This window comes from Microtus pennsylvanicus, chromosome 7, assembly GCF_037038515.1.
Source record: "Microtus pennsylvanicus isolate mMicPen1 chromosome 7, mMicPen1.hap1, whole genome shotgun sequence".
NCBI classification, from domain to species: Eukaryota; Metazoa; Chordata; class Mammalia; order Rodentia; family Cricetidae; genus Microtus; species Microtus pennsylvanicus.
The window spans coordinates 108,956,105-108,980,742 of NC_134585.1; the positions used below are offsets into that span (position 1 = coordinate 108,956,105).

Genomic DNA, 24,638 nt, shown 5'->3' on the forward strand with positions numbered 1-24,638 from the left:
AAATCTCTGGTACAGATTAATTCAATCAGTTCTAAACTATGAAACAAGGACCACCTAACAGGTGAGTAACTGAAGCATAGAATGAGGAAGTAACATGTTCAGGCTTTTAACTGTTTCACTGTGCTACTTAAGAAAAAAAATGACACCGGGTGGTGGTGGCACACACCTTTAATCCCAGGTCTCTGTGAGTTAGTTCAAGGCCAACGTGGTCTATGGAGCTAGTTCCAGGACAGCTAGGGCTCCACAGAGAAACCCTATCTCAGGAGAAAAAAAAAATGAGATGATAAAGTATTGTCTTTATCTTTGAAGGGAAAAATATCTAAAAACTAAATATATATGTTTACAAATACATTTGTAATGTATGTATTTGTATAAATAAATTTAAATAGGCGAGTTGTGATAGAGAACTAGTGAACAATGGGATAATCTGGAAAACAGATTAACTAAAAGAGACAGACTTGAAAATTATGACAAAGTGTTATTTTCCTGATAACCTTTGCCCTGTGAGTGATGAAAGGATGTCTAGTTGAATGCTTTGCTGCCCAGCCAACACTTCCATTCCATTGCCTTCCAACAAGTAAACTCTGTCCTTGTGATAAACTCTTAGCAATTTGGGATGCAAGTGGAAAATTGTGCAACTTCTAGGTCATGCATAAGGAGGGAAAGTATGATCTCTCTTTCCTTGTCTTCTGTCCCATGGACTGACAGGGATGTAGTGTGGTGAATGACCTATTTTGGGGGGGGAGTGGGGCTGTATAGAAGGTAATGCTTTAAGAATGGCAGAGTCAGATTGAATAGTTTGCCTTGCATATTACTAAACTAACTGCCAGGGAAGCCCTAGACTGTATGAATGGGGTGGGGGAGGTGTGAATTTTGTTTATAGCAGCTTAATCTACATCCTAATACAGGAAGAGATCTAGCAGTTGTCTGACCAGAATTCCAGATATGAGGGAAAATCAAACAGAGATAATATTTAAGGAGATCAAGGTTGAATATTTCCAAAACAGCAGAAAGACACCAGTTGAAGACATTAGATCCTAAGCAAGCTAAATAGAAATCTAAGCCTAAACAGCTCAGTTAAAACCACAATCAAAATAGCCAGAGGGGGGAAAACAAATTACTTTGAAAAGATTTGCCATTATAACAGCTGAGTTAGTGAAAGGAAAATAGAAACCAATACAATAGACTCACTAACTACAGTGTACTGAAAGTAATGGCTATTAAAGCTAAAATTTTACCAGGCCGTGGCACAGGCCTTTAATCCCAGCACTTGGGAGGCAGAGACAGGTGCTATGTGAGTTTGGGGCCATCCTGGTCTACAAAGCTAATTCCAGGACAGCTAGAGCTGTAACACAGAGAAACCTCTAAAAACAAACAAACAAAGCTAAAATATCTTTCAAGATTGGTGGTAGTGGAGAGCAATGTAACTTTTAAAACCCAACTGGAACCGAGTATTTGTATATCCCAAAGGAAGATTACTGACAGTAGAGTTTAGAGATTAAGTAACCTGATGAAGGAAACATTATTAGAGGGGGGGGGGGGCAAACATTGTGGTACATACCTATAGTCACAGCATTTAGGTACTGGTGCAGAAGGATTGTTGTGATTTCTAGGCTAGCCTATACTACAGAACAAGACCTTGTATCAAAACCCAAAAATAGTCGTGAACAATATTGACAGTTCATAGTTGCTGAGGCAGGGGGAGTTTTCTTCATGAAAACTGAAAAGTTACTCATGTTTCTTTAAATAACCCCTCTCCTGTGCCATGCAGCCAGTCCTAATTAAACTCAGTGGGTTACCAAAAAAGAAGAAACAGAAAACACCAAAAATATGACAGAGATTGAGATTGTAGTAGGGTACTCTAGGGGAACAAAATCAATAGAGTGGATATATATTACCAAAGAGATGGTTAGATTGGTTTACATGACACATGGTGTGTAGTTCAACAATGTCTGTCTACATACTGGAGAGGCTGAGAGCCCAGCTGTTCAGACTACAAGAGTGGATGTCTCAGCTGACTGACTTGACACTGAAGGCCTGAAAGATTCTTGGAGAACCATGGAGAAGTCCCAGAGGCTGAGCTCTGATGGCAGTGGGAGACGGCAGCTGCAGCACCATCCAGCAAGGGGCAAAGGCAAGCAGACAAAGAGCAACAGTTTCTGAATGTTTTACCTGAGCCTCTGCTGGTGGGGACTATCCTTACCCTTCCGGACAATTACCCTTAACCTATCCAGGGGCATGTCTCTTAGTTGATTACAGACCAATCAATTGACAACCAAAAAATGTCACACAATAACATTTTTGGTCAGTGAATAAGTTCAATGATAGATTATTTTATTGTTACAATAGTATGCTAAAACTTTCAAGACCACTTATCAAACAACAGAAATTTTACTGATACCTTTGAAACTCTTTTATTTGAATATTTAGATTCCAAGGATTTATTTAATAAACTAACTATCATTCAAGTGGTGGTATATGTTTATCTGTTTGGTAGAATCTCACTATGTAGCCTTAGCTGGCCTGGGACTAGCTGTGTAGGCCAAACGGTCTCCCATCCACCTTCCTCTGCCATCTGAGTTCTGGTACTAAAAGGTGTGTGCCACTATTCCCAACCTCCGTTAAAGATTTTGACAAAGATTTAGTTAGATGACATAAATGGTTTTTATTTTTTTTTAATTTTTTATTTATTTATTTTTTTTTAGCCATAAAAGCATTTATTGAGGGAGAGAGGGAGACGGGGAGACATTTGTGTTTCTATTTAACATGTATATAAGGAAAATGCAGAGAAATGCTTTGAACCAAAGGATCAGTGGAAAGTGCTAAGAGTTGTATACCTGTGCCAAAAAGTATTGACACTAAGAACAGTTATAGTTAAGTATTTTCCCTTAAAAACAGCAAAAGCAAGCAAGCAAACAAAAACCAGACACAGTCACCAGCCTAACAATCTCTACTTTCCCCTCAACTAAAAAGCTTACATAAGATGTAAGTGTACTGAGCCAGTGTCTTTAGGAGGACTGAATAGCAGAGCTTCAAATTCCACAAGTTCAGAGTCTGAGGCACCTCAGTGCCCAGGCATTTTGGATGATAAAGTGCTCTTACCATGACATCTAAAACCAAAAATGAAGAGGCAGCAGTATTACTCTTAGAAATATAGAGGAAGCTGGGCAGTGGTGGCGCACACCTTTAATCCCTGCACTCGGGAGGCAGAGGCAGGCGGATCTCGGTGAGTTCGAGGCCAGCCTGGTCTACAGAGCTAGTGCCAGGACAGGTTCCAGAGCTATACAGAGAAACCTTGTCTTGAAAAACAAACAAAAAGCCAAGCAAACCAACAAACAAACAAAAAAGGAACTATAGAGGAAAATACTCAAATAATTTAATTGTAGGTTAAGGTAATAGTGACCACGCTTTTTTTTTTTAAAGACAGTTCCTCCTAGAAAGTACTAAGCGATCATATGATGGTTTTGTTGTTGGTTTGATTTTTGTTTGCACACTGCCAGGGTATGCAAATGACCTTGCCACCAAGCTGCAGCCCAAGTACCAAGTATATATTAAAGAGTAAGGGACTAAAGCTTTTCCAGAAGAGACCAGAGCAGTAACAGAACAGAAACGGTTTTAAAACATGATAAAAAAAGACTTCTTACTGCAGAGGAATACATATAGAGACTGAGAAAGAAATAAAAACCTTCTCAAATGTTTGAAGTATAGAAATGGAGGAGGAATTCTCTTTGCTTTATTTATAACAGTGGTCAGAACTGAAACTAGCTAGTGGCCACTATAAGACCCAGAACAATGGAATAAACCTTTAACAGCTCAGCTGCCCAGAAATGGAGTTGAGTATTGTGTGAAGTAGAGATCAGAGGAGGCTGGTGGAGGAGATCCTTCTGAATTTGTGTTGATTTTATTGGTTGAATAGGGTTTGATAGGGCTGCTCTTAGGTGAGTGGAGTAGACAGAACAGAATTCTGGGAGGAAGAAGGCAGGCAGAGAGCCTCCTGTCATGAAGCTTCCAGGTCAGACATGCTGAATCTTTCCTGGTAAGCCACAGCCTCGTGGTGACATACAGATTATTAAAAATAGGTTAAATGAAGATGTGAGAGTTAGCCAACAAGAGGCTAGAGCTAATTGGCCAGGCAACAATTTAATACAGATCTCTGTGTGATTATTTCGGGCATAAGCCAGCCTGGCAGTGGGATGTAGCCTGCTCTTCTTACAACAGGAGGCTTCATGACCCTGTCTAGTGCTGGTTTTGTTGGCTTGCCACTAAAGAAGTTCTTATGGGCTGGAGAGATGGCTCAGAGGTTAAGAGTACTGGCTGCTCTTCCAGAGGTCCTGAGTTCAATTCCCAGCAACCACATGGTGGCTCACAACCATCTGTGAAATCTGGTGTCCTCTTCTGGCGGGCAGGCATACATGACAGAATTTTGTATACATAATAGTTTTTTTAAAAAAGTTCTTATATTTTAATTTTAATATTTGAAGCCAGAAGAGACAAAAACCCCCAGCTCTTTGTACGTTTGCCACATCTAAATTAAGTACATTATTTTCTAAGAGTTGTATTTGTCCACATTGACGTCTCATAAAATAAATGTTCACCATATGTAGTTTGCAGAATTGGAGTTAGGGTTTCTTTTCGTTGTGTTGTAACTGCTGACCGTCTTTGCATTATTCCTGATACCTTTGTTTAACACTCTGTTATTGTTGTTAAGTGAGGATACAGTGAAACCACCAAACCGGACCACTCTGTGGGTAGAAAAAAAAGTTTAATAATGGGGACAACTGCCAGTCTGCGTCCGAGAATAGAGGGCAGTGGTTTACTAGAAAGCAAGCAGATTTTAAATGATAATCAGCGGGGAGGGGGGCTCTTGGAGCTGATGCAGACTTTAGAGATGCTTTGTCTGAGGTAGTTGACCATTGCGGGTAGATAAGGGAGGTAGTGGTTTCCTGGTAAATAGAAATTGCCATACAGAGATTTCCTGAGTGCTTACTTTAAGCTTCTGTTTACCCAGTATAACAATCCTTCTGTCCACTGGGTCGGAGTCCTTCTATTTAAGACATTGTCATCAGCACTGCCATTTTGGAGACCCAATTTAGACCTAATGTTGATTTTTTTTAGTTTCTGAGTCTAGTTGAATGAATTTTTTTTTTTGGCCTTCCTACGTGCGTGCATGTGTGTGTGTGTGTGTGTGTGTGTGTGTGTGTCTTATATATGTTTAGTGTTAGAGGTTGATGTCAGATATCCATTTGTTGTTCTCCACCTTATTTAGAGGGGACATAGTTTTCCACTGAACTTGAACTCACTGTTTTTGTAAAACTGGTTGCCTCTCACCCCACCCCAGCTCCCCTTCTGCCCATCCCCACCTCACTAGTGCTGGAGTTAGAAGTATGCACCACCAGACCCAAGACACCACATTTGACTTTTTATTTGTATGCTGGGAATCTATGCTTGTGCAGCACACACTTTATCCCTGAGCCATTCCTTAGCACCTTTCCTACTTACTGTGAAAGTGTTTTCATCTAGTTTGTTGGCTTTAAGTTTTCCACAGTTGTTTAGACTTGAAATTTTTCTATGTATAGAGAAAAATTCTTTTCTAAAGCAAAGGAACAAAGCCAATCCTCCGACAACCCGGTAATTCTTTGTTAATGATTGAAGTCCTTTGATTCAGTCCCACCTCTCAAATAAAGATATGACTTTGAGGATTACGTTTTCAGCACATGAGTTTGGCAGATATTCGAATCGTAGCATACTCATACTGTGTATTCCCTATCTCTGTCCTTCTACACTCTGGGCTCGGTATATAAACTCAGTAATTGACTCTTATTTTAACCTTGCTTTCCTCTTCACCCCATCTATCAACTTTTTATATAATCATGTTTTATATCTTTTATATAAACATTATATAACCTGGAAAGGTCTTTAAATATTTATTTTACAGCCTCCCACAGGGTCTCTTACCTGTTTTCTTTAGATTTTGTTATAATCTTAATTTTTTGTCTCAAATAGTTTTTCTGATTTGTGGTTGCCCTTTCTCATCTAAATGAAGTCAGCACTTCATCTCTGAGGAGCTTACTTAGTGTTAGCCTCTCTGACTCACCTATAAAAATGGTACTACGCCTGTCTATAATCCTGTTCCAGGGGATCCACTGCCCTCTCCTGGTTTTCTTGGATACTGCATGCATATGGTGCACAGACATATATGTAGCCAAAACACCTTTATACATAAAATAAAAAATCTTTTTTAAAAACGAGGATAAATGAGAATATAAAGACTGTTGTGGGAATTAAAAATAGTAGCATATAAAGTGTGAAACACAGCATGGTAGACAGTAATCATTGCAGTTAAATTTTTTTTCTTTTATATTCTGTTCTGATATTTTTTACCCTTTTCTTGTCCAGTCCTCTGGATATATTAATATTTTCTCTGGTAAACTGAAGCAAGGATTAGTAATCTTTTCTTTTAAGGTGCTATATAATAAATGTTTTGTGTTTTAGGTCATATAGTCTGATGAAATACAGTTGACATGAATTATCCTTAGATTCTGTATTAGTGATTTCAACTAATCATGAATAAAATATTTTAGAAAAAAATAGCCCTTGTACTGAGCATGTGCATTTTTATCTTGTATAGAATAACACATGATGGTAACAACTTACATACATTCGCATTTGTCAGGGGTCACAAGTAATCTAGAAATGGTTTAAAGTATATAAGAAGATGTATGTAGTCATGCAGATGTTGTGGATTTTGGTGCATGGTGAGCATGCGTGGTGCGTGGTGAGCCTGAGAAGTGCTCACCAGTCCATCCCATACACCACAAGGTCCCTTTCCTTTCCTCCTCAGTTTCTGTGCATGTACTCCCTTCCCCAAGTATCCTAGTCTAGAGAATATTAGGAACTGCGAGAAAAGAGGGTTCAAGGTGAATGCTTTCAGTGAGATAGTTATTATACAGTTTCATATCAGAAAACTGGAGTTTTTGCTATATTGCACTATTAAAATGGTTGTTTTAGAAAGTTAAATCTTGTTCTGGTTTCTGTATTCATTTTCCCTCCCTAAAACATCCTATGGCCTCTTGTCAGAGTTGCTTATCCTGTTTTGTTTGGCAGTGCTGAGAATCTAGCCCAGAGTTGCATGCCATGTTCAACCAATAAGCTCCAGCCTCTGCCTCACTTGCTAGTTTTAAAATACTGACTCAGGTGTTGTGGTGCGTGCCTTAATCCTAGCACTCGGGAGAGAGAGGCAGGTGATTCCCTGAGTTTGAGGCCAGCCTGGTATACATAATGAGTTCCAGGATAGCCAGTGCTATATAATAGAGAAACCCTGTCTCAAAAATAAATAAAATAAACAAACAAATAAATAAACAAATAATAGTGTTGATATCTGCAAACATTGAACCATGAGGTGGGATATGGTGTGGCACACACTTTTTTGCAATTATTTCCTTATTCATTTTACTTCCCTATCACAGTTTTCCCTCTCCTGTCCCCCCAGTCTTTTCTGCCCACTTCCCCCTGCCTCTCCCATCCACTCCTCCGTTTCTGTTCAGAAAAGGGCAGGCCTTCCATGGATATTGACAATACATGGCATATCAAATTGTAGTAAGACTAAGTACCTCGCCTTGTGTTAAGACCTAGGCCCTTGGCATATATGTGACAGTTGTGTAGCAGGGGCTGTCCCCAACACTTTTACTGGCTTTTGGGACCCTATTCCTCATACTGGGTTGCTTTGCTCAGTCTTAATAAAAAGTGGCACACATTTTTAATCCCAGCACTCCAGAGGCAGAGGCAGGTGATCTCTGTGTCAGAGGCCAACCTTGTCTACATAGTCTAGATCATGTCATCCTGGGCTGCATGATGAGACTGTCTACGAATGAATAAATGAATAAGGTTAAATATAGAAAGCCATTTCTAGGAGAGCACCTTTGGGGTCCCTACTATTAAAGTTTAGCTCAAGTGTCTTAAAATTTCTCAACTCGTCCAAATACTTGATTTTCTTTAGTGAATTTTATATTTTAGGTTCTATTTTCAGGGACAACTTTTGTCTTAAAATTCTTCAGTTTGTGTATTTTTAAAATGTAGAAAATAAAATTTAGGATTTATTTGCTTTGACAACCAAGTTATGCTATTTTCTAAGACTAGTTTTGCCAAAGGAAGAATGAAAAAAAATTTAGAACTTGAACCATAATGTTAAGGAGTCGAGATTGACTTAAAACTTAAACAGAGTGCCATGTTTATCCTGTTCTCTGTATTTGTCAGTAGTCTTAGCCAAAGTAAGACATTTTCTGGTGCTTGTTGGAAGTGCAGAGATTTCCATAAAAAGACATAGAGTTTTCTTGGAAGAATATAGTGGTTTTCTTCCTTGGCAGTGATGTGTTAGAAGTAACTCTCCCTTTTGAAGGAAAATGTTAACTCCAATTACTCTTACTGATAATTTGTATGTGTGTACTTGTTGGACAAGCTGTTTTATTATTTCTATGGATGTGTAGATATGTATATCTACAACCAGTATTCTGTATGTGAAAAATGGCTTTGAAAGTTGGATATCTTAACCATTTTGTTAAGGAACAGAAGCTAAATATTCTGTTATTGGAGAGTTCCCTCAAGTAATTTGATCATCTCTGAATTCTTTCCTTAATTCCTGTTTCCCTAGAAAATCTGGAGGCATTTGAGAAATATAAGCAAGCTCACTGTTGCTGTATTGTGATTACCCCGTGAGAACTAGTGAGTTCACACATTGTCATAATGATAGCAGTCCCTAAAAGGCTTGGATAAGGATAGAACCGTCTTGGTGCAGGAAACACATGCTCTGTATTTAGCCATCAGCATTGTTCTCAGGTAAATGAGAGCACTGTCTAATACATGCTTAGGATGCCCACATAAGTTTGTCAAGCACAGACTTAGCACACCTCCCCCTTTCCCTTCTGTCTCCGTGAGAACTTGGAGTTAATTTTCAAGCTTCCTTCTTAGCGTTCTTCTCTTTTCACTGGGTGTTTTTTAGTTGATTTCATCTGCTGCTGTGGTTCTAATTGCTACTGTCTTTCTAGTCCCTTCCAAACTTGAGTTTCAAAACTAGCCATCAAATTCTATTACATACTTTTCCACAGGACTCTCACACGGAATTTCTCCAGGAAATGTTCCTGCTTCAGTTGCAGGTGTCCTATCAGCCACTTTTTTGCTCAAGCTAGATAATTAGAAGTTATGCTTGCCTTTCTTTTTTCTCCAACCATTATCTCTGATCAGTTAGAGTCCCATGCCTTCAGAAAGCACTGCTCCCTTCTCAGTGTATAGTGTGACTGTACAGGTCTCCATCAGTTCTCACTGAACTACGGATGTGGTTTCCTAACTAATCTCCTTTCCTCAGTATATGTTATATAATATAAACATAGCCATAATAATATTAAAGAGATCACTGTGTCAGGACTGGAAAGATGGCTCAGAGGTTAAGAGCACTGGCTGTTCTTGTAGATAACTCAGGTTTGATTGACAGCACCTACATGGTGGCTTACAACCATTAATAACTACAGTTCCAGGGGATCTGGTGCTCTCGTCTAGCCTCCACGGGTGTCGGGCACACATGTAGTGCACAGACATGCAAGCAATCAGAATACTCTTGCACATAAAAAATGAAATTTAAATTTAAAAAACAGTTTTCTCCCTTTGAGTAAATAGATAAAATGTAAACTATATTAGACTTGATGATTGATACCTAGTAGGAGGTCATCTTCAGTAAATTAAAATGTCTGGCACTGGTCCTATAAATCTATTATTGAAAGCTATTTGATTTTTGCTTAGTAACCCTAGTGCTCTGGCTAGATGACATAAAGGGAAAATCTTTTAAGCAAAACCCTATATTTGATGTTACAGTCTTAAGTTGTTTTGTATATTTGTGAATTTTTATTTTCATTTTTTTTGTTTTTCAGGTTGTCAGTATTTAAACAGAGCACATCATGCGTGAGTACAAGCTAGTGGTCCTTGGTTCAGGAGGCGTGGGGAAGTCTGCTCTGGTAAGTTAGCCACCCAGATATAACTAATCAGTATCAACACCCAGGATGTGGGCATTGGCTTGTTCTCATGCTGCTAGTCACTAAGGAAAAGGGAAACATTATTTTTTATAAACCTGCTGTCTGTAGCCAAAAATGTGTAGCTCTGTACTGTTTAGTCACTCACCTACTCTGTTGTCTGCCAGCTACTTATTGGCCACTAGTATTTGTGAGTCAAAGTGAAATATAATTTTTATTGTCAGGGAAGTTTAAGTTCTACTGGGGAAGAGTGTTACAGATTGTTCTCCTTTGCCTGACTCCAAGCTTGCATGGAATAAAACCTACTTTTTGTTTTATATGAGGTATCATCCAGCCTCTGGGGTCACAACAGCAAATAAAATGTCTTTCGTGGAGCTTACTGTGTAGCAGAAGGGGAGATGTAATAATACCAATTAAACAAAACTACTTGGTGCTCTCAAACAAAAATTCAGAATTTTAAGGGAGTGACAGACAAGTGGACCTGAGCTTTGACAACTTCAAGAAAGGCCAGAATAGCCAGGCATGAGATGACGGGGTGGAGCCCAGCTGACTTAAAGATTACTATGTAAGAGCTTGTAAGTAAGGTCCAAGAACAGTAAGACATAGAATGTCTTGAGGGAATTAACACTCAGTGAATTAGATAAATGTTTTATTTAACAAGTGGACTTTATACTGTATAGTTTAGAAGAGTGGGAGAAAGTTGGGAGGTTGTTAAGCACCCTAGCTTGCTTATGTGTGCTTGGATTAGGGCTGTGATAGTGAGGAAGAGAGTAGGACACCTAAAGTTCTACTGTGATTATATGCTTAAGTTCCTTTAAATAATGTAAGTGTAGATGACCTTAGTCTGTATATTTGCCTTTGTTTATAAGTAGGAATATTCCAGACCCTGCTTTAAGACTTCCTAGAGGCCAAGCGATGGTGGCGCACGCCTTTAATCCCAGCTCTTGGGAGACAGAGGCAGGTGGATCTCTGTGAGTTCATGGCCAACCTGGTCTTCTACAAAAAGAATTCCAGGACTGCAGGACTGTTAACACAGAGAAACCCTGTCTCGGGGAGGGTGGGGGGGGGGACCTTCTCAGAATTATCATCTATACTTGCCATTAATTTAATAATTGATAAATGTTCTTTTTAGTATACGTTCAGACATGTCCATTCAGTATACTGCAGATAAAAGCACAGCGTTCTCCCTGTCATTCTGTCCCAAGGTCCTCAGTTGATTCCTGAAACCTTATTCAGATATATACAATACCTAGTTATCTTTTTCTTCTGTATCTTAGCGTAGTCTGTTACCTGTGACTAGGTAGTGATTTCCACTGGAAAGAGTAAGGCTTAGGAATCAGAAAGATGATGTATTGTAAGTTCATCTGGCAAATTGGAAAAGTATTTCTGGGGTAAAAGTGTAACTTAAGTGTGATTACAGTCTAAAATTGAAACAAACATGTTCAGTAACACTAAATTTCCTGTTTTTCCTTACAGTTTAAAAGATATAAACATTTAGAACCTTTGTTTGTCTCTTTTTAGACAAGAAGTTACATTTGAATAGTTTCATTTTTAATGAACTAGAATCTTGTTAAGGTATAATATAATCATGTTTAGCAATGTAGCAGATGTATTTTAAGTTTTTGACATGGCCATCTTTTTGTAATAAATTTCTTCTTAGTTTTGTGTGCATTCTTATCGAAAAGTAATACTAATGCTTAGCATTTGTGTTTATTCAGAATTTCAACACAATTTCATTTATTCTTTAAAGTTTGTAAGGTTAAATAACACTTAGGAACATTTGATTTTCCTTTCAAGGCTTTAACTCTAGTTTGTTTGTTTTCTCCTCTCAGACAGTTCAGTTTGTTCAGGGAATTTTTGTTGAAAAATATGACCCAACGATAGAAGATTCCTACAGAAAGGTAAAATGTGAAACAGTGTGTGCACTTACGAGTGGGCCTCACAGCTTTCAGACTTGGTGCATGGTGTTGCTTAAAGACATTTTGAGAAATGGCAAATCTGCTGTGTCTGTTTTTAGAAGTTTCACCTGAATAAAGCATTCCTCAATGAACGTGCTTAGAGCATTTTATCTGCTGCTGCTACTGCTGCTGCTTAATAATCCTCCTTCCCTCCCTCCCTCCCTCCCTCCCTCCCTCCCTCCCTCCCTCCCTCCCTCCCTCCCTCCTTCTTTCTCTTCTCCCTCCCTTCTTCCTTCCTTCCTTCCTTCCTTCCTTCCTTCCTTCCTTCCTTCCTTCCTTCCTTCCTTCCTTCCTTCCTTTTTCTTTCTTCTCTCTTCATTCTTTTTTGTTTCTGTTTCTCAAGGTAGGGTTTCTCTATATAGCCCTTGCTGTCCTGGAAACCACTCTGTAGAACAGACTAGCCTGGAATCCACAGAAGTCCACCGGCCTCTGCCTCCTAAGTGCTGGAGTTAAAGGTGTGAGCCACCATGCCTGGCTAATAGTTCATAATAGCACAGTGGGAGTAGCTGTCGTGTTTCCAGAATCTGTGGAACATGTATGGGAAGGGACAATGCAAACTGTGGACTTTGCTGGTGACAGTGTGGCATTGGAGCTTCATTGGTTGTGCCAAATTTTCACTTCGCTGCAGCCTATTGGTAAGAGAGAGACGGCAGCTGTACATGGTGTAGGCACAAATAATGTGGGTCTCTCTTCCCTTAATTTTGTGGTGAACCCCAAACTTCTCCTAAAGAAGTGAAGTTGACCAGGCATGGTGTATACACATTTAATCCCAGCACCCAGAAAACAGAGGCAGGGAGATCTCTGCAAGTTCAAGGCCAAACTAGTCTACAAAGACCCCTATCTTTAAAAAAAGAAAAAGAAAAGGAAGAGTAATCTATTTTTAAAAGAAGCAAAATAGTTGATCTTGACAAAAATAGGTTCTAAGACTAGATAGAACCATGAGAAACTTTCATGAGTTTATTTTCCATGAATCCAGGTGTGAGTCATATGGCAGAATACCATAAAAGAGCCAAGGCTCTCGCTCCAAAGACTAATCCTTTCATTTCAGCAGAGAGGCAAGCTTGGTCTGTTAAATATCTGTTTTTAGAATCTGTCTTTCATAGTACTATAACGTTTGTTGAATTAAGGTTTTCAGGAAATATTAGCTGAGTGATTTCATTTTCTTCCAAATTAACACAGCCGTGCTCTAGTTTCCATATTTTCTGAAGGCTCTGGCACAGATTTTCCTCTTAACTGTTTGCCCCACATGGGGTGGGGTCATGAGTTTATGGCCCCACCAGAGGCATTCCTCCTCATCTCTCTGACAGGGAGGCGAGGGTCAGAAGAGCTTGTAGGGTGATGTTTTTATTTGTAGGAGATGGTGTTGCTGCTCTTCTCAAGTTTCTCCTAAATAAATTGCTAGTTAAGTCTTTAAGCAAGATCTGTCCCTAACATGCTAAAGAACTAATTTTCTTAGTCCCTTCTGTAATAATTTTCCACAGAGTTGCTAATTGTTATTTTCTTTAGGCCAATCTTTTTTTTAGAAGTCTGTAAAAATGGAATTAGTATATTTATATTTCATGTTCTACAGTTTTTTTTTTCCCTAGAGAGCCCTAAAAGTCTTAAGGGATACATACATTCTTAAGGGATAAGTAGTTCATTGCTATCTATTTTAATGCTTCTGAGTTTTCCTTATGTTGCAAATTTTGTGAATATTTTAGCAAAATTTTTAACAGCTTAGATATAGTAAGTTGGCCAAATTTCTGTTCCTCAAAATCTTTTTTTATTCAATGTTACCCATTTAAGATAGTACAATGAAGCCTGACGTCTTTGCTTGGAGACAGTGTCTCTTTGCGTCACCCATAGGGCCTTAAACTCAAAATCTTCTGTCTAGCCTCCCAGTACTGAGATTATAGGTAAGCACTACCATACCCAGCTTGGGTTCTTTAATTCTTAGCTCTCCATGACAATCATATATAGATCTCATAAATAAATCTGTCACAACCATGTATCATATATATGCTATCATTTTCATTTGGTTAGAATTTTTTTCTATTAGAACTATATGTACCATTTTTCTTAATTTACAAAACCTGGCCTTTTTTTTTTTTTTGCCACCCAATAAGAACAAATGAGCATCATTATAGCAGTCAGAAAATACCCACGCTCACTTTAACCACCCTGCCTTTGGAGTGATGCTGGTGTGCTCAGAGACCCTCCCTGTTCTTTATTGTGGTACTAAGTAGAAGAACACTTGGTAGTTGTTAATAAGTATTTTGAAGAGGTAAAAGGGAAAACATGGCCGGGCAGTGGTGGCGCACGCCTTTAATCCCAGCACTCGGGAGGCAGAGGCAGGCGGATCTCTGTGAGTTCGAGACCAGCCTGGTCTACAAGAGCTAGTTCCAGGACAGGCTCCAAAGCCACAGAGAAACCCTGTCTTGAAAAACAAAACAAAAAAAAAAAAGGGAAAACATGTTGATGTTACTTTTTGTTGTTTTTTTTTTTCCTTCTTTGCTCCCCCACAGCAAGTTGAAGTAGATTGCCAACAATGTATGCTGGAAATCCTGGATACTGCAGGAACAGTAAGGATTCTTTCCTTTTCATGTAACAAGTTTTAGTGTGTGAGCAGGTTTTGCTATCTAAGTAATTCTCTGTGTAAAGTGGTTATTTCTGATTCTTAATTCTCTAAATGTAAGGTTTTATAAATTTTCTTGGATATATAAAGTTGTTTTGTGATGTGATTGATGCTTACATATCATAATTGAATTGTGTTTGAAGTTTATAAATGAAAAATCCAGAAAAATACGCCAGAATACTAAACTTGAAGGTTAAGGATGTGGGTGAGGGTTAGCACAGCTGACATCCTGCAGTACAAATGGAGTGCAATGGACAGGCTGGAGCATCTGGAACTACTCTGATATAGTAGACAAAAATTGAGGTTTGACAATGGGAATGAGCAAGCCAAAGAAGCAAAAAGTTTATGAAGCTTTATGGATTTGTATGTTTAATGATAAACCGGTTAAAAAAATTTGTTTTTAATATTCTGCTTTTTGTGACTTCTTTAATATTGCATATAAAATCCAAGACTTATTAGATAAGATTCTGTTCTGTATTATTATCTATAATTATAAAATGCAATAATGATTCTCCAAAGACAAGAAAGTAGGTTTTAAGCAAGCAGAAGTCATTTTAATTTAATTTAATTTAGTGAGACTGTAGCTGTGTGACCAGTGTTAATGGCTAGTAAGTCTGAAGAAAATAGTCACTGTACTATCCTCAGATCTTTTCTAAGAATTTGAAATGCAGCAAGCAGGGAAATAAAAAATATATGAAAAAGTTCTTTTCAAGAGTCTAATCTAGGGTTGGTAATGTACTGATTGTCAAGATGATAAAAATCAATAGAAAGATAGTTGGATGTTTATAATTCAGTGCCAGATCTGCATTTTGGATTGTTTCTACTTGAGTATTATAAATCTTCCAAACAAAAACAGTTAAGGTTTGTATATTAAAGGAATTGTGTCAACAAACACAAACTTTCATCTCAGTTTCTAGAAACTAGTATGAAATCTTACGACAATATATAATTTAAAATGTATGTCCTTACTTGAGATTTATTCTGTTTAAAATAATTCCAGCATCCATTAAAGAGCTGCATTATATTTATAACTGGATCTTTTTTTATACCACAGGAACAATTTACAGCAATGAGGGATTTGTATATGAAGAATGGCCAAGGGTTTGCACTAGTCTATTCAATCACAGCTCAGTCTACGTTTAATGACCTACAGGACTTGAGAGAACAGATTTTACGGGTTAAAGACACAGAAGATGTGAGTATTTTTCTCTCTAAGACATATTGCCATCTCTCCATAGTCAAAGGAAAAGTGTCTGCTTTCCCATCAGTATAAGGTTTGGAAAGTCTCTAACATGCCAAAAACAGGCTCTGAAATAAATTTTGACTTTCAAAATTAACCTACAAATCATATGCTGAGATGTATAGAATATGAGGTGTGTATGGCAAAGTGAGCATTGCCATGTGGATAAAAAGCACAGGAAAGATGAGTCAGAAAACTTCACAGAAGTAGGAAGAAGTGGGACTCAAGTTGAGCTTTGAATGTGAGAAGTAGTGTTCACAGAAACCATAATTAATGTTCCTTTTTCTAATATTCTATCATACAAATATTCTTTGGGTTTTTTTTTTGTTTTGTTTTAACACATTATCTTTGCTCTATGTACACACACACACACACACACACACACACACACACACACATGCGCACGCACACCCAGGCTAGCTTTGGGCACCTAACCTTCCTATCTCCATCTTCTTTTTTTGTGTTGGGGGGTGGTTTTTTGAGACAAGGTGTCTCTGTAGCCCTGGCTGTCCTCGAACTCACTCTGTAGACCAGGCTAGTTTCAAACCCACGGGCGTCTGTCTGCCTCTGCCTCCTGAGTGCTGGGATTAAGGGCGTGCCTCACGACAGCCCCGCTCCCTCCTTCTCAGTACTGGGTTTATAGACATGCACCACATTTGTTGGTAGCATACACCCTTTTCTTATCTTTTGTAAAATATGAAATATATTTTACACATTTCCATCAGTTTGAGGTTATAGAAAAGTTCCTTTTCAATTATATAGCTAGGATAGAAATTTTCTGATAGACCTTTCTGGTTTTGTGTGTTCTGATGGGAACTATTCATCTGCTCAGGACCTTAAACTTAATACCATTGTAGATAGGCGGAATGTCCTTAATGAATAGTTAGTGAGTTCGTGAGTTCCGGGAATGTTAACCCCTTTATTCTGCCAGAAAAGGACAAACGTTTGAGTGAAGGTGCCTAGACTATTGAACCTCTTTGGGGTGGAAGGTTCATCTTGTCTCTTACATTCTTTCTTTTGTGTAGTGCTGTTGTCTTACAACCTCCTGACTTTGTTCTCTCACACAGTTTGTTAGCTGTGAAAGTGGATGCTGTGTTTCAGGATAGTCAAGCATCTGTGGCGTAGAGTGAAAGGGAAGACACAGCTGCTTAGTGACTTTTTTTTTTTTAATGTATGTGTGTCTGTGTATTCCATGTGGTGAGGCTAGAAGAGGACGTTGATTCCCGAGAGCTGGGGTTACAGGTGATTGGGAGCTACCTGACATGAGTGCTGGGAACTGAGCTCAGTCCTCTGAAAGAGCAGCAGGTGCTCTTGACCACTGAGCCATCTCTCCAGCTCCTATTTTTATTCTTAATCCTCCTTACTGTTTCACCTACAGTCTTTAAGTCTAATATTAGACAGAGAAAGCTAGTAATTAGATATAGAAGCTGCTAATAATGTCACTATTTTTTGGCATTTATTAGACCTGGGAGATGAAACATTTAAATCACTTAGGGTAAATGAATATAGTGTTTCATGTATTATAGGGAATTCCTTTTCCTTCAGAATTTTCTACTTGAAATTCAGCTCTTTGTAGTAATCCACATGAGAATTTTAGAATCATTAAGGGATGGAGAGATGGCTCAATGATTGAAGTACTTGACACTTTTCCAGAGGATCAGAGGTCAATCCTCAGCATCCACATGGCAGCTTACAACCATCTGTAGCTCTTTTGGCCTCCCTAGGTACCACACATGAGTATTGTTCACAACATTCATATAAAAAATTGAAATTAAGAAAAAATGGGATCATTTCCTTTAAAATAATTTGGTATATGAATCTAATAGGAGTTCTTCCAAAATAGACTTCCTTCCTTCCTTTCCTCCCCCACTCCATTTCTTCTTCCAAACAACCACAACACACAGCACCCTTTTTAAAGCACTTGGTAGAGCATACAGTTGTAGACTGGTATGCTTCTGTTGTTAGCAGGTAATTGCTTACTTGTCAGAAGAGGATAAGTAACAAGTATGTAATTCATTTGGGTTTTTTTCCCCCTTCCTGCAGGTTCCAATGATTTTGGTTGGCAATAAATGTGACCTTGAAGATGAGCGGGTAGTTGGCAAAGAACAAGGCCAGAATTTAGCAAGACAGTGGTGTAACTGTGCCTTTTTAGAATCTTCTGCAAAGTCAAAGATCAACGTTAATGAGGTAACCTACAACTACTAGACAATCCAAACAAGTCTCTTTTTATTTTCCACAGCCAGAATTTTTAAAAAAACATAATTATCTCTGTAATAGTTACTTATCCAGTTAAATATAGCACATAGGTGGTAGAGTCCAATAGGAAAAAACAAAAAAATTAAGGTTGCTATTATAATGGTCTTTTGTTATATATAATACTATCATAGAATTCTTTTTTATTCGTTTCACTTTTGATGCATGCCTAAAATTGTGGGGTTGTATATGAATGGACATATAATTCAAACCATTCAGTCCTTTCAGGCTGATAGTCCAGATGCACACAGCTGATTTAAGCACTCCACCCACTAGCTTAAGATACTAACTGTGGGACAGAAAGCTTTTCAGATAGGCTATATGTGCTTCATTTTAAAGAGCCATAGTTGACTGGGCCCCTAAAATTTTAGTGCAGTTCCCAAATTGCTACCACCAATCAGGTAAACCGATGACATTCCTTTTGCTTTTGGAATTTTGTCAAAAGCCTTTGAAAAAGGAAAGAAATGAGGGCAGAGAGGCAGAGTAAGGCTCTTGCCCTTCTCTGGCCCAGGGAAGCATCTTAGGTAACTAGACAGAGGTGAGAATGAGTGGGTTAGGTCATCATGGCTGGGGTTTCACTCACTGTTCCTCTCTGGCCTCTAATCTGTAAGTCATTTTTCATGACTATGCTTGTAGACTATTATTGGACTTTTAAGATGGCTAAATTATTTTAAACATCTGGCAAGGAAAAAGAACCAACTTACTACAGATTCTGTTTTTTACAAATAATAGAGAATGCTAAAGCTTTTTTTTTTTTTTTTTTAGATGAAACCACTTTTAACAAATTAAAAAAAAAATCTGTTAATTCCATTTCTCTGGCAAACATATTGAGTACCTGTTGTATGCCTGGTACTTGATTCTGCACCCAGGTGGCAGTAATCCAGGCAGAACTATTTCTACCCTTAAGAAGTTTACATCCTAGTTGGGGAACGAGTCCTGCTGAGGGCTTCCATGAGTTATTTGTTATCCAGTGCTAGGTGAATAAGAAGAAATTGATAACCAGCCAGCCATTCATCCTTCTTTGTTATAGAATTAGAATTTCCTAGAGGTTGTTTTTTAAAATGTAGCTCTAATAAAAACTTATTGTTTAGTATAGTATTATTTGAGAGAATAAGGGAGCAAGAAAAGGAGCCCAGGTATGGTGGATACACTTGTAATCCCAGCACGCTGGAGGCCAAGGCAGGAGAATGAGTTCTAGACCAGCCTGTACCCTAACTAAGATGAACAAATAATATTTTAATGAAGAATACATTACAGTTGGTGAGTGCTCTTGCATAGTAGAATTGTGGTACAATGTCACCTTCTGTAATATGGTTGGCCTTTGGAATCTGGTTCCTTACTGTCTCCATCACCATCACTGCTGTCCCATCTATGAAGTTCGCAAGTATGCTGCTGCTGAGTTGGACCAGAGTCCACCACACAAGACCTCTTCCTGTAGGAGCAGAGTTTAGTAGGGAGGAAGTAGGTAGTCTACCTCTTTAATCATTACATGATTATGGACACCTACACAGGCTATTAGAGCTCCCTTGATTGCAGTTTCTAATGCAGCAGAGTTGACTTTTTCACAGCAGTCTTGCTAAAGTTCACATAGGGGTTTAGAAAACAATATAAAATGTCATAGTCATTTTATAGTAAGACCACACAGGCTGCATGCTAGACAAGAGCATATAATTTGAAGTGTTTCATTTTTTTAAAGATTTTACTCCTCATAGCCTAAAAATTCAGCTGCAGAATTTCTTGGATAGTTTACAGTTGTTCAGACAGTTTGTGCTGTAAATGCTTGTGTGGTTTCTGAATGCATGAAAATAGAGGAATAATCATTCCACAAGATTCAGCTCTTGACTTTAAATTTGCAAACAGACAAGAATACTGTGCTTGGCCAGAGAGAGCCCTCTGATTCTCTATATTCTGCAAGTAGCAAATGATGCGCTGGAATTACCTCAGTCTTAGCTCCAAATTTATTTATTTATTTTCTTTTTTCTTTCTTTTTTTTTTTTTTGTGCTAAGGCTGGAGTAATGATTGGAATAAAGACATCCCAATTAGGAATGGGAGAGGGGTTGAGAAACTCTATTCTGTGTTCCCTCTAGATTTTTCTATAGTTCAGAGAGATGAGGAAGAACCTAGGCTGGGGACTTTCAGCATTTCTAACCAAATATTATAGTTCGAACTTGCCCTCATCATTGAACCTTCTGCTGCTGTGAGGTAGGCAATATTTTCCAAAGAAATAATTTAGAATAATACTACAAACAGTCAGTTACCTGTCTCTATAATGTGTACCAGAAACTGGACATTGACTGGTATGAAGAAACTGAAATAGGAACTGCGTCTGTGTCTCATTAATTTACTGTTCTGGTTTATCTTTTTGTTATTCTGTATCATAGCTTGCATGTTAAGCCTTGGGTACTAATGAGAACTTTTTCCTGACTCATATACATTAAGTTCTTAAAGGCTTCAGAGTGGTGGGTAATAGCTACCATTTTCCTTATAAGTGCTGTAGTTTTAACCTTCTCTTAGAAACAAGATTATAGAGAGTAGAGTATTTTTAGAAAATGGGATGTAGATGGATAGGACAAACAGAAAATAGTATATTTATTTATAGCTTTGTAATGAATCTGTTCTTTTTTTTTCTTTTCAACAGCTTAGTCTTGTAATCTCTGAGTCATTTGAAAAAGTAACATGATTATCATCTTAAAGAAATGTAGCATGTCATCTTCTTAAAAATGCACAGGCTAGACTATAGCTCAGTGGTGGAGGACTTGCCTAACATATAAAGGCCCTGGGTTTAATTTCCCACTATAGCAAAGGAAATAAATATAAGTCATTGATGTTAAAATCTCTTGCTTTTGAACTTTACTTAATCTAAGAACAAGAAAAATAGTCTGTTTATTCTTCACTTAAATTCACTAGTTAACATTTTGCCACATATTTATAAAATTACTTTTCTTTACTCTTTTATATTTTAGTGTGTGTTTCCTTCAATCAAAGGCATTCTCAGGCTGTAGAGGTTGCTCCGTGGTTAAGAGCTCATAGGACTCTATGAAAGGCCATGAGTTCAGGTTCAGTACCCATGGTTCACAACCTCCTTTAAGTCCAGCTGCAGTTGATTTAACACTTCTGGACTCTTCAGATACCCACACAGATACATAAATATGAAATAAAAAAATCACTAAAAATATTTTAAGGACATTCTTGAACAAAACCAGAACTATTAAGATCATATAGCTAAAGCAAAACTCAGCTATAGAGCATTTGCCTGTATGAGCAAGACCTGAGTTCAGTTCCCAACACTGCAAAATAAAAGTAAAGTCAGAAAACTTGCCTTCCACGCTGTTTTGTTTATTTGTAGTTTTATTATGTTAATTATGCCAACGTGTTAAAGACCATGTCAGCTGAGTCTGGTTCTTTGCTATAATAATGCAGACACTCACTGTTGACTGAGGTTTCTGTCCTGCCCAGTTCCTGCAGTTGTTAAGTCTCAAAGAAATCACACAGAGGTCAACATTAATTATAAACTGATTGACCCAGTATCTCAGGCTCTTCTTCTTAACTAATTCTTATAACTTATATTAGCCCATAATTCTTGTCTGTGTTAGCCATATGGCTTGGTACCTTTTTCGGCGAGGCAGTCACATCTTGCTTCCTCTGTGGCTGGGTCATACTGTGGGCTGCGTTTCCGCTTCCCTCTTCCCAGCATTCTCATTGCCCCTCCTCTACTTCTGCCTGGTCATCCCACCTATACTTCTGCCTGGCTACTGGCCAATCAGCATTTTATTAAAAATAATACAAGTGACAGGATAAAAGACCATAGTCCCACAGCACCCACTAATGGCCTGAGATGAAAATGAAGGCCCTCACCATCATCATCTGAATAACTCTTGCGGAGTTGGCTTTAAGGAACACAATAGGGATGGACTGGTAACATCTCAACACATGCCAGAGTTAATAACCCACTCTTATGAAATAAGAAGTATTGTGTTTTTGTCCTTGATGATTTTTTACTCTTCCAAAGATGAATCTCCAAGATTATTACTATACTCTTTGTGCCTTCAAATCAAGGATTAGTGGACTTTTCCTGTCTGTTATGTTGTTGTCTTGTTTGCTTTGACTGTGGAGGTGCACACTTTTAATCCCAGCACTCAGGCGGCAGAGGTAAATGAACCTCTTGAATTCAGGGCCAGCCTGATCTACAAAGTGAGTTTCAGGCTATCCAGGGCTCAATAGTGAGGCACTACTTTAAAATACAAATCCTTAAAGGGTGGACATACCATGTACCTGATCTTGTGTTATCTGATCAGACACATGCTTTTTCCTGTCCCAGCCTAAAATATACATCGCCGTCATCAAATGCAAATTAAGGGAAATTCTATACATTTATTAAACTTTTTCAGAAATGACAAAACCCTGGAAGACAAAGACTAAAGAACTGTTCCCAATTTTAAAGGACTGAAAGCAGTTCTTGAGGTAGTATTGTCTATAACCCCAGCACTTGGGAGATGGAGGCAGGAGGGTCAGGATTTTAAAGCCAGCCTTGACTAATCAGTGAGTTTGAAGCCACCATGGGCTTGAAATGACCCCATCTCACACAATAAGGAAATAATAACAGACAGACAGACGTGTGCTACATTATCAAGAAGCAAAATGCAGTGTGGCTCCTGGTAGATTTCTGCCCAAGAGGAAAGTAACTTTTTAGGGCCTCATTGAGATAATTGACAAAATTTGAATTTACACTGAAGATACTACAAAAAAATGTATTGATATAAGAGTGTACTCTTGCTGGGCGAGGTGGCTCACACCTTTGATTCCAACACTTGGGAGGCAGAGACAGGTGAATCTCTCAGAGTTTGAAGCCAGTCTGGTGTACAGCATGAGTTCCAAGACAGCCAGGGCTACACACAAAAACCTTGTCTTGAAAAACAAAACAAAAGAGTATATTGTTCTGGGAGATACATGCTTGGCACTTTAAGGATATATGCCACTATCATATGGTTCATAGTTATTACTCGGATATAGGAAGAATGTACAGAAGCTCTCTGGTGCTGTTGTTATTATTATAGCTTTTAAGTGTTTGCTACCTTTCTCTTCTAATTTTTTGGGCGTTTTTTTTTCTTTTGACTACTGGCTGTCTAAGCAAGTACATATCCATTATGAATAGGTAGGGCCTGCTTTACTCTGAGAGTTAGCTTGGGGAGCTAAGAAACTTCAAAAGAAATCAGTAAAGTTCAGATCCAATGGGAAAGTAATACTTTATTAATACTTTCAAAATGATTTTGTGAAACAAGCCATCAGTACTTTTTATTGTTGTTTTTACCTAGATATTTTATGACCTGGTCAGACAGATAAATAGAAAAACACCAGTGGAAAAGAAGAAGCCTAAAAAGAAATCATGTCTGCTGCTCTAGACTTGAAGTCAGCAGCAGCTCTGAGCCAGGTAAGATGCTTAAGCAGAGTAAACCCTTCCTCGTTTCTCCCAACTCTAACCATTTTACTGACTCTCAGTGTTTCTGAGCTTCTGTTGCTTATACATGAGACAGACAGCTGTATCTGTTGGATAATTTGCCTCCTCCCCAGGAGTGTCTAAGCTCTAAGAGTGAGGATTGTGTGTGATCTGCTCATCACCGTGTTGTCAACACCTGCTAACAAGTGGGTATTTGAGAAATAGTGATAGAGGCTGGGTAGAGCACTTACCCTGTGTTAGCATTTCTGTTTGCTCCTCTTTGAGCTTAGCATTAGCAAAAACATATGGTGTGTTGTATCTGCCATCTATTACCCAGAGCTATGGGGTTTTTTTGTTTGGTTGGTTTGGGGGGTTTTTTGTTGTTGTTGTTTTTGTTTGTTTGTTTTGGTTGGTTGGTTTTGGTTTTTTGTTTTTTTGAGACAGGGTTTCTCTATAGTTTTGGAGACTCTCCTGGAACTCACTTTGTAGACCAAGTTGGCATTGAACTCTTGAAGATCCTCCTGTCTCTGTCTTCCCAGTGCTGGGATTAAAGGCGTGTGCCACCACCGCCAGGCTAGAGTTGTGTGTTTAGAAGTGTCCATGTTACATGTGTCGGTAGTTAATTTTTATTATATGACAATACTTAATTTATTATCTGACTAATGGGTATTCTGCTATTGAGGGACTTTTGGGGAATTAAGATGGATAATGCTGAACCCAGCCTGGCAGCCCACACCTATTATCCCAGAAAAAGAACAGGGCAGGAAGATTAGAAGTTCAAAGCCAGCTTCCCTTTAATAGCAAAGTCAGAACGGCCAGGGCTGCTTGAGACCCTGGCTTAAAACAAACAAAATATATGGATAGTTTGCAGCTCTGTGCATGACTTATGCACATACACATGTTTAGAAATATAATGGCCAGTCATATGCTATATATGTGGATTTTTTAAATGATTGTACCAGGGTACATGCACCAGCAATTCATGAGTTCCATATCCTCCCAAGTATTGGTATTTTCAGACTTCTTAAACCTGAGCCATTCTGTGTGATGTATGGTAGCATATGTAGTTCTGCTTGTCAGCTCTTCTCAAGAGTGGCTGCTCTAACAAATGTCACACCAGTC

The 24,638-nt window shown here is 38.4% G+C and overlaps 1 protein-coding gene across 2 annotated transcripts in view; it reads left to right on the plus strand.

Moving 5' to 3' along the window:
• Positions 1–24,638, plus strand: part of Rap1a (RAP1A, member of RAS oncogene family) — a 63,964-nt gene that overhangs the window by 36,727 nt on the left and 2,599 nt on the right. For both annotated transcript variants that reach the window (XM_075981691.1, XM_075981692.1), the window contains exons 2-7: positions 9,918–10,001; positions 11,849–11,917; positions 14,479–14,535; positions 15,643–15,783; positions 17,872–18,015; positions 23,395–23,510. In XM_075981691.1, coding sequence (XP_075837806.1) covers positions 9,945–10,001; positions 11,849–11,917; positions 14,479–14,535; positions 15,643–15,783; positions 17,872–18,015; positions 23,395–23,481 — 555 coding nt within the window. In that variant the 5' untranslated portion in view covers positions 9,918–9,944 and the 3' untranslated portion in view covers positions 23,482–23,510. The remainder of the gene's footprint in view (positions 1–9,917; positions 10,002–11,848; positions 11,918–14,478; positions 14,536–15,642; positions 15,784–17,871; positions 18,016–23,394; positions 23,511–24,638) is intronic.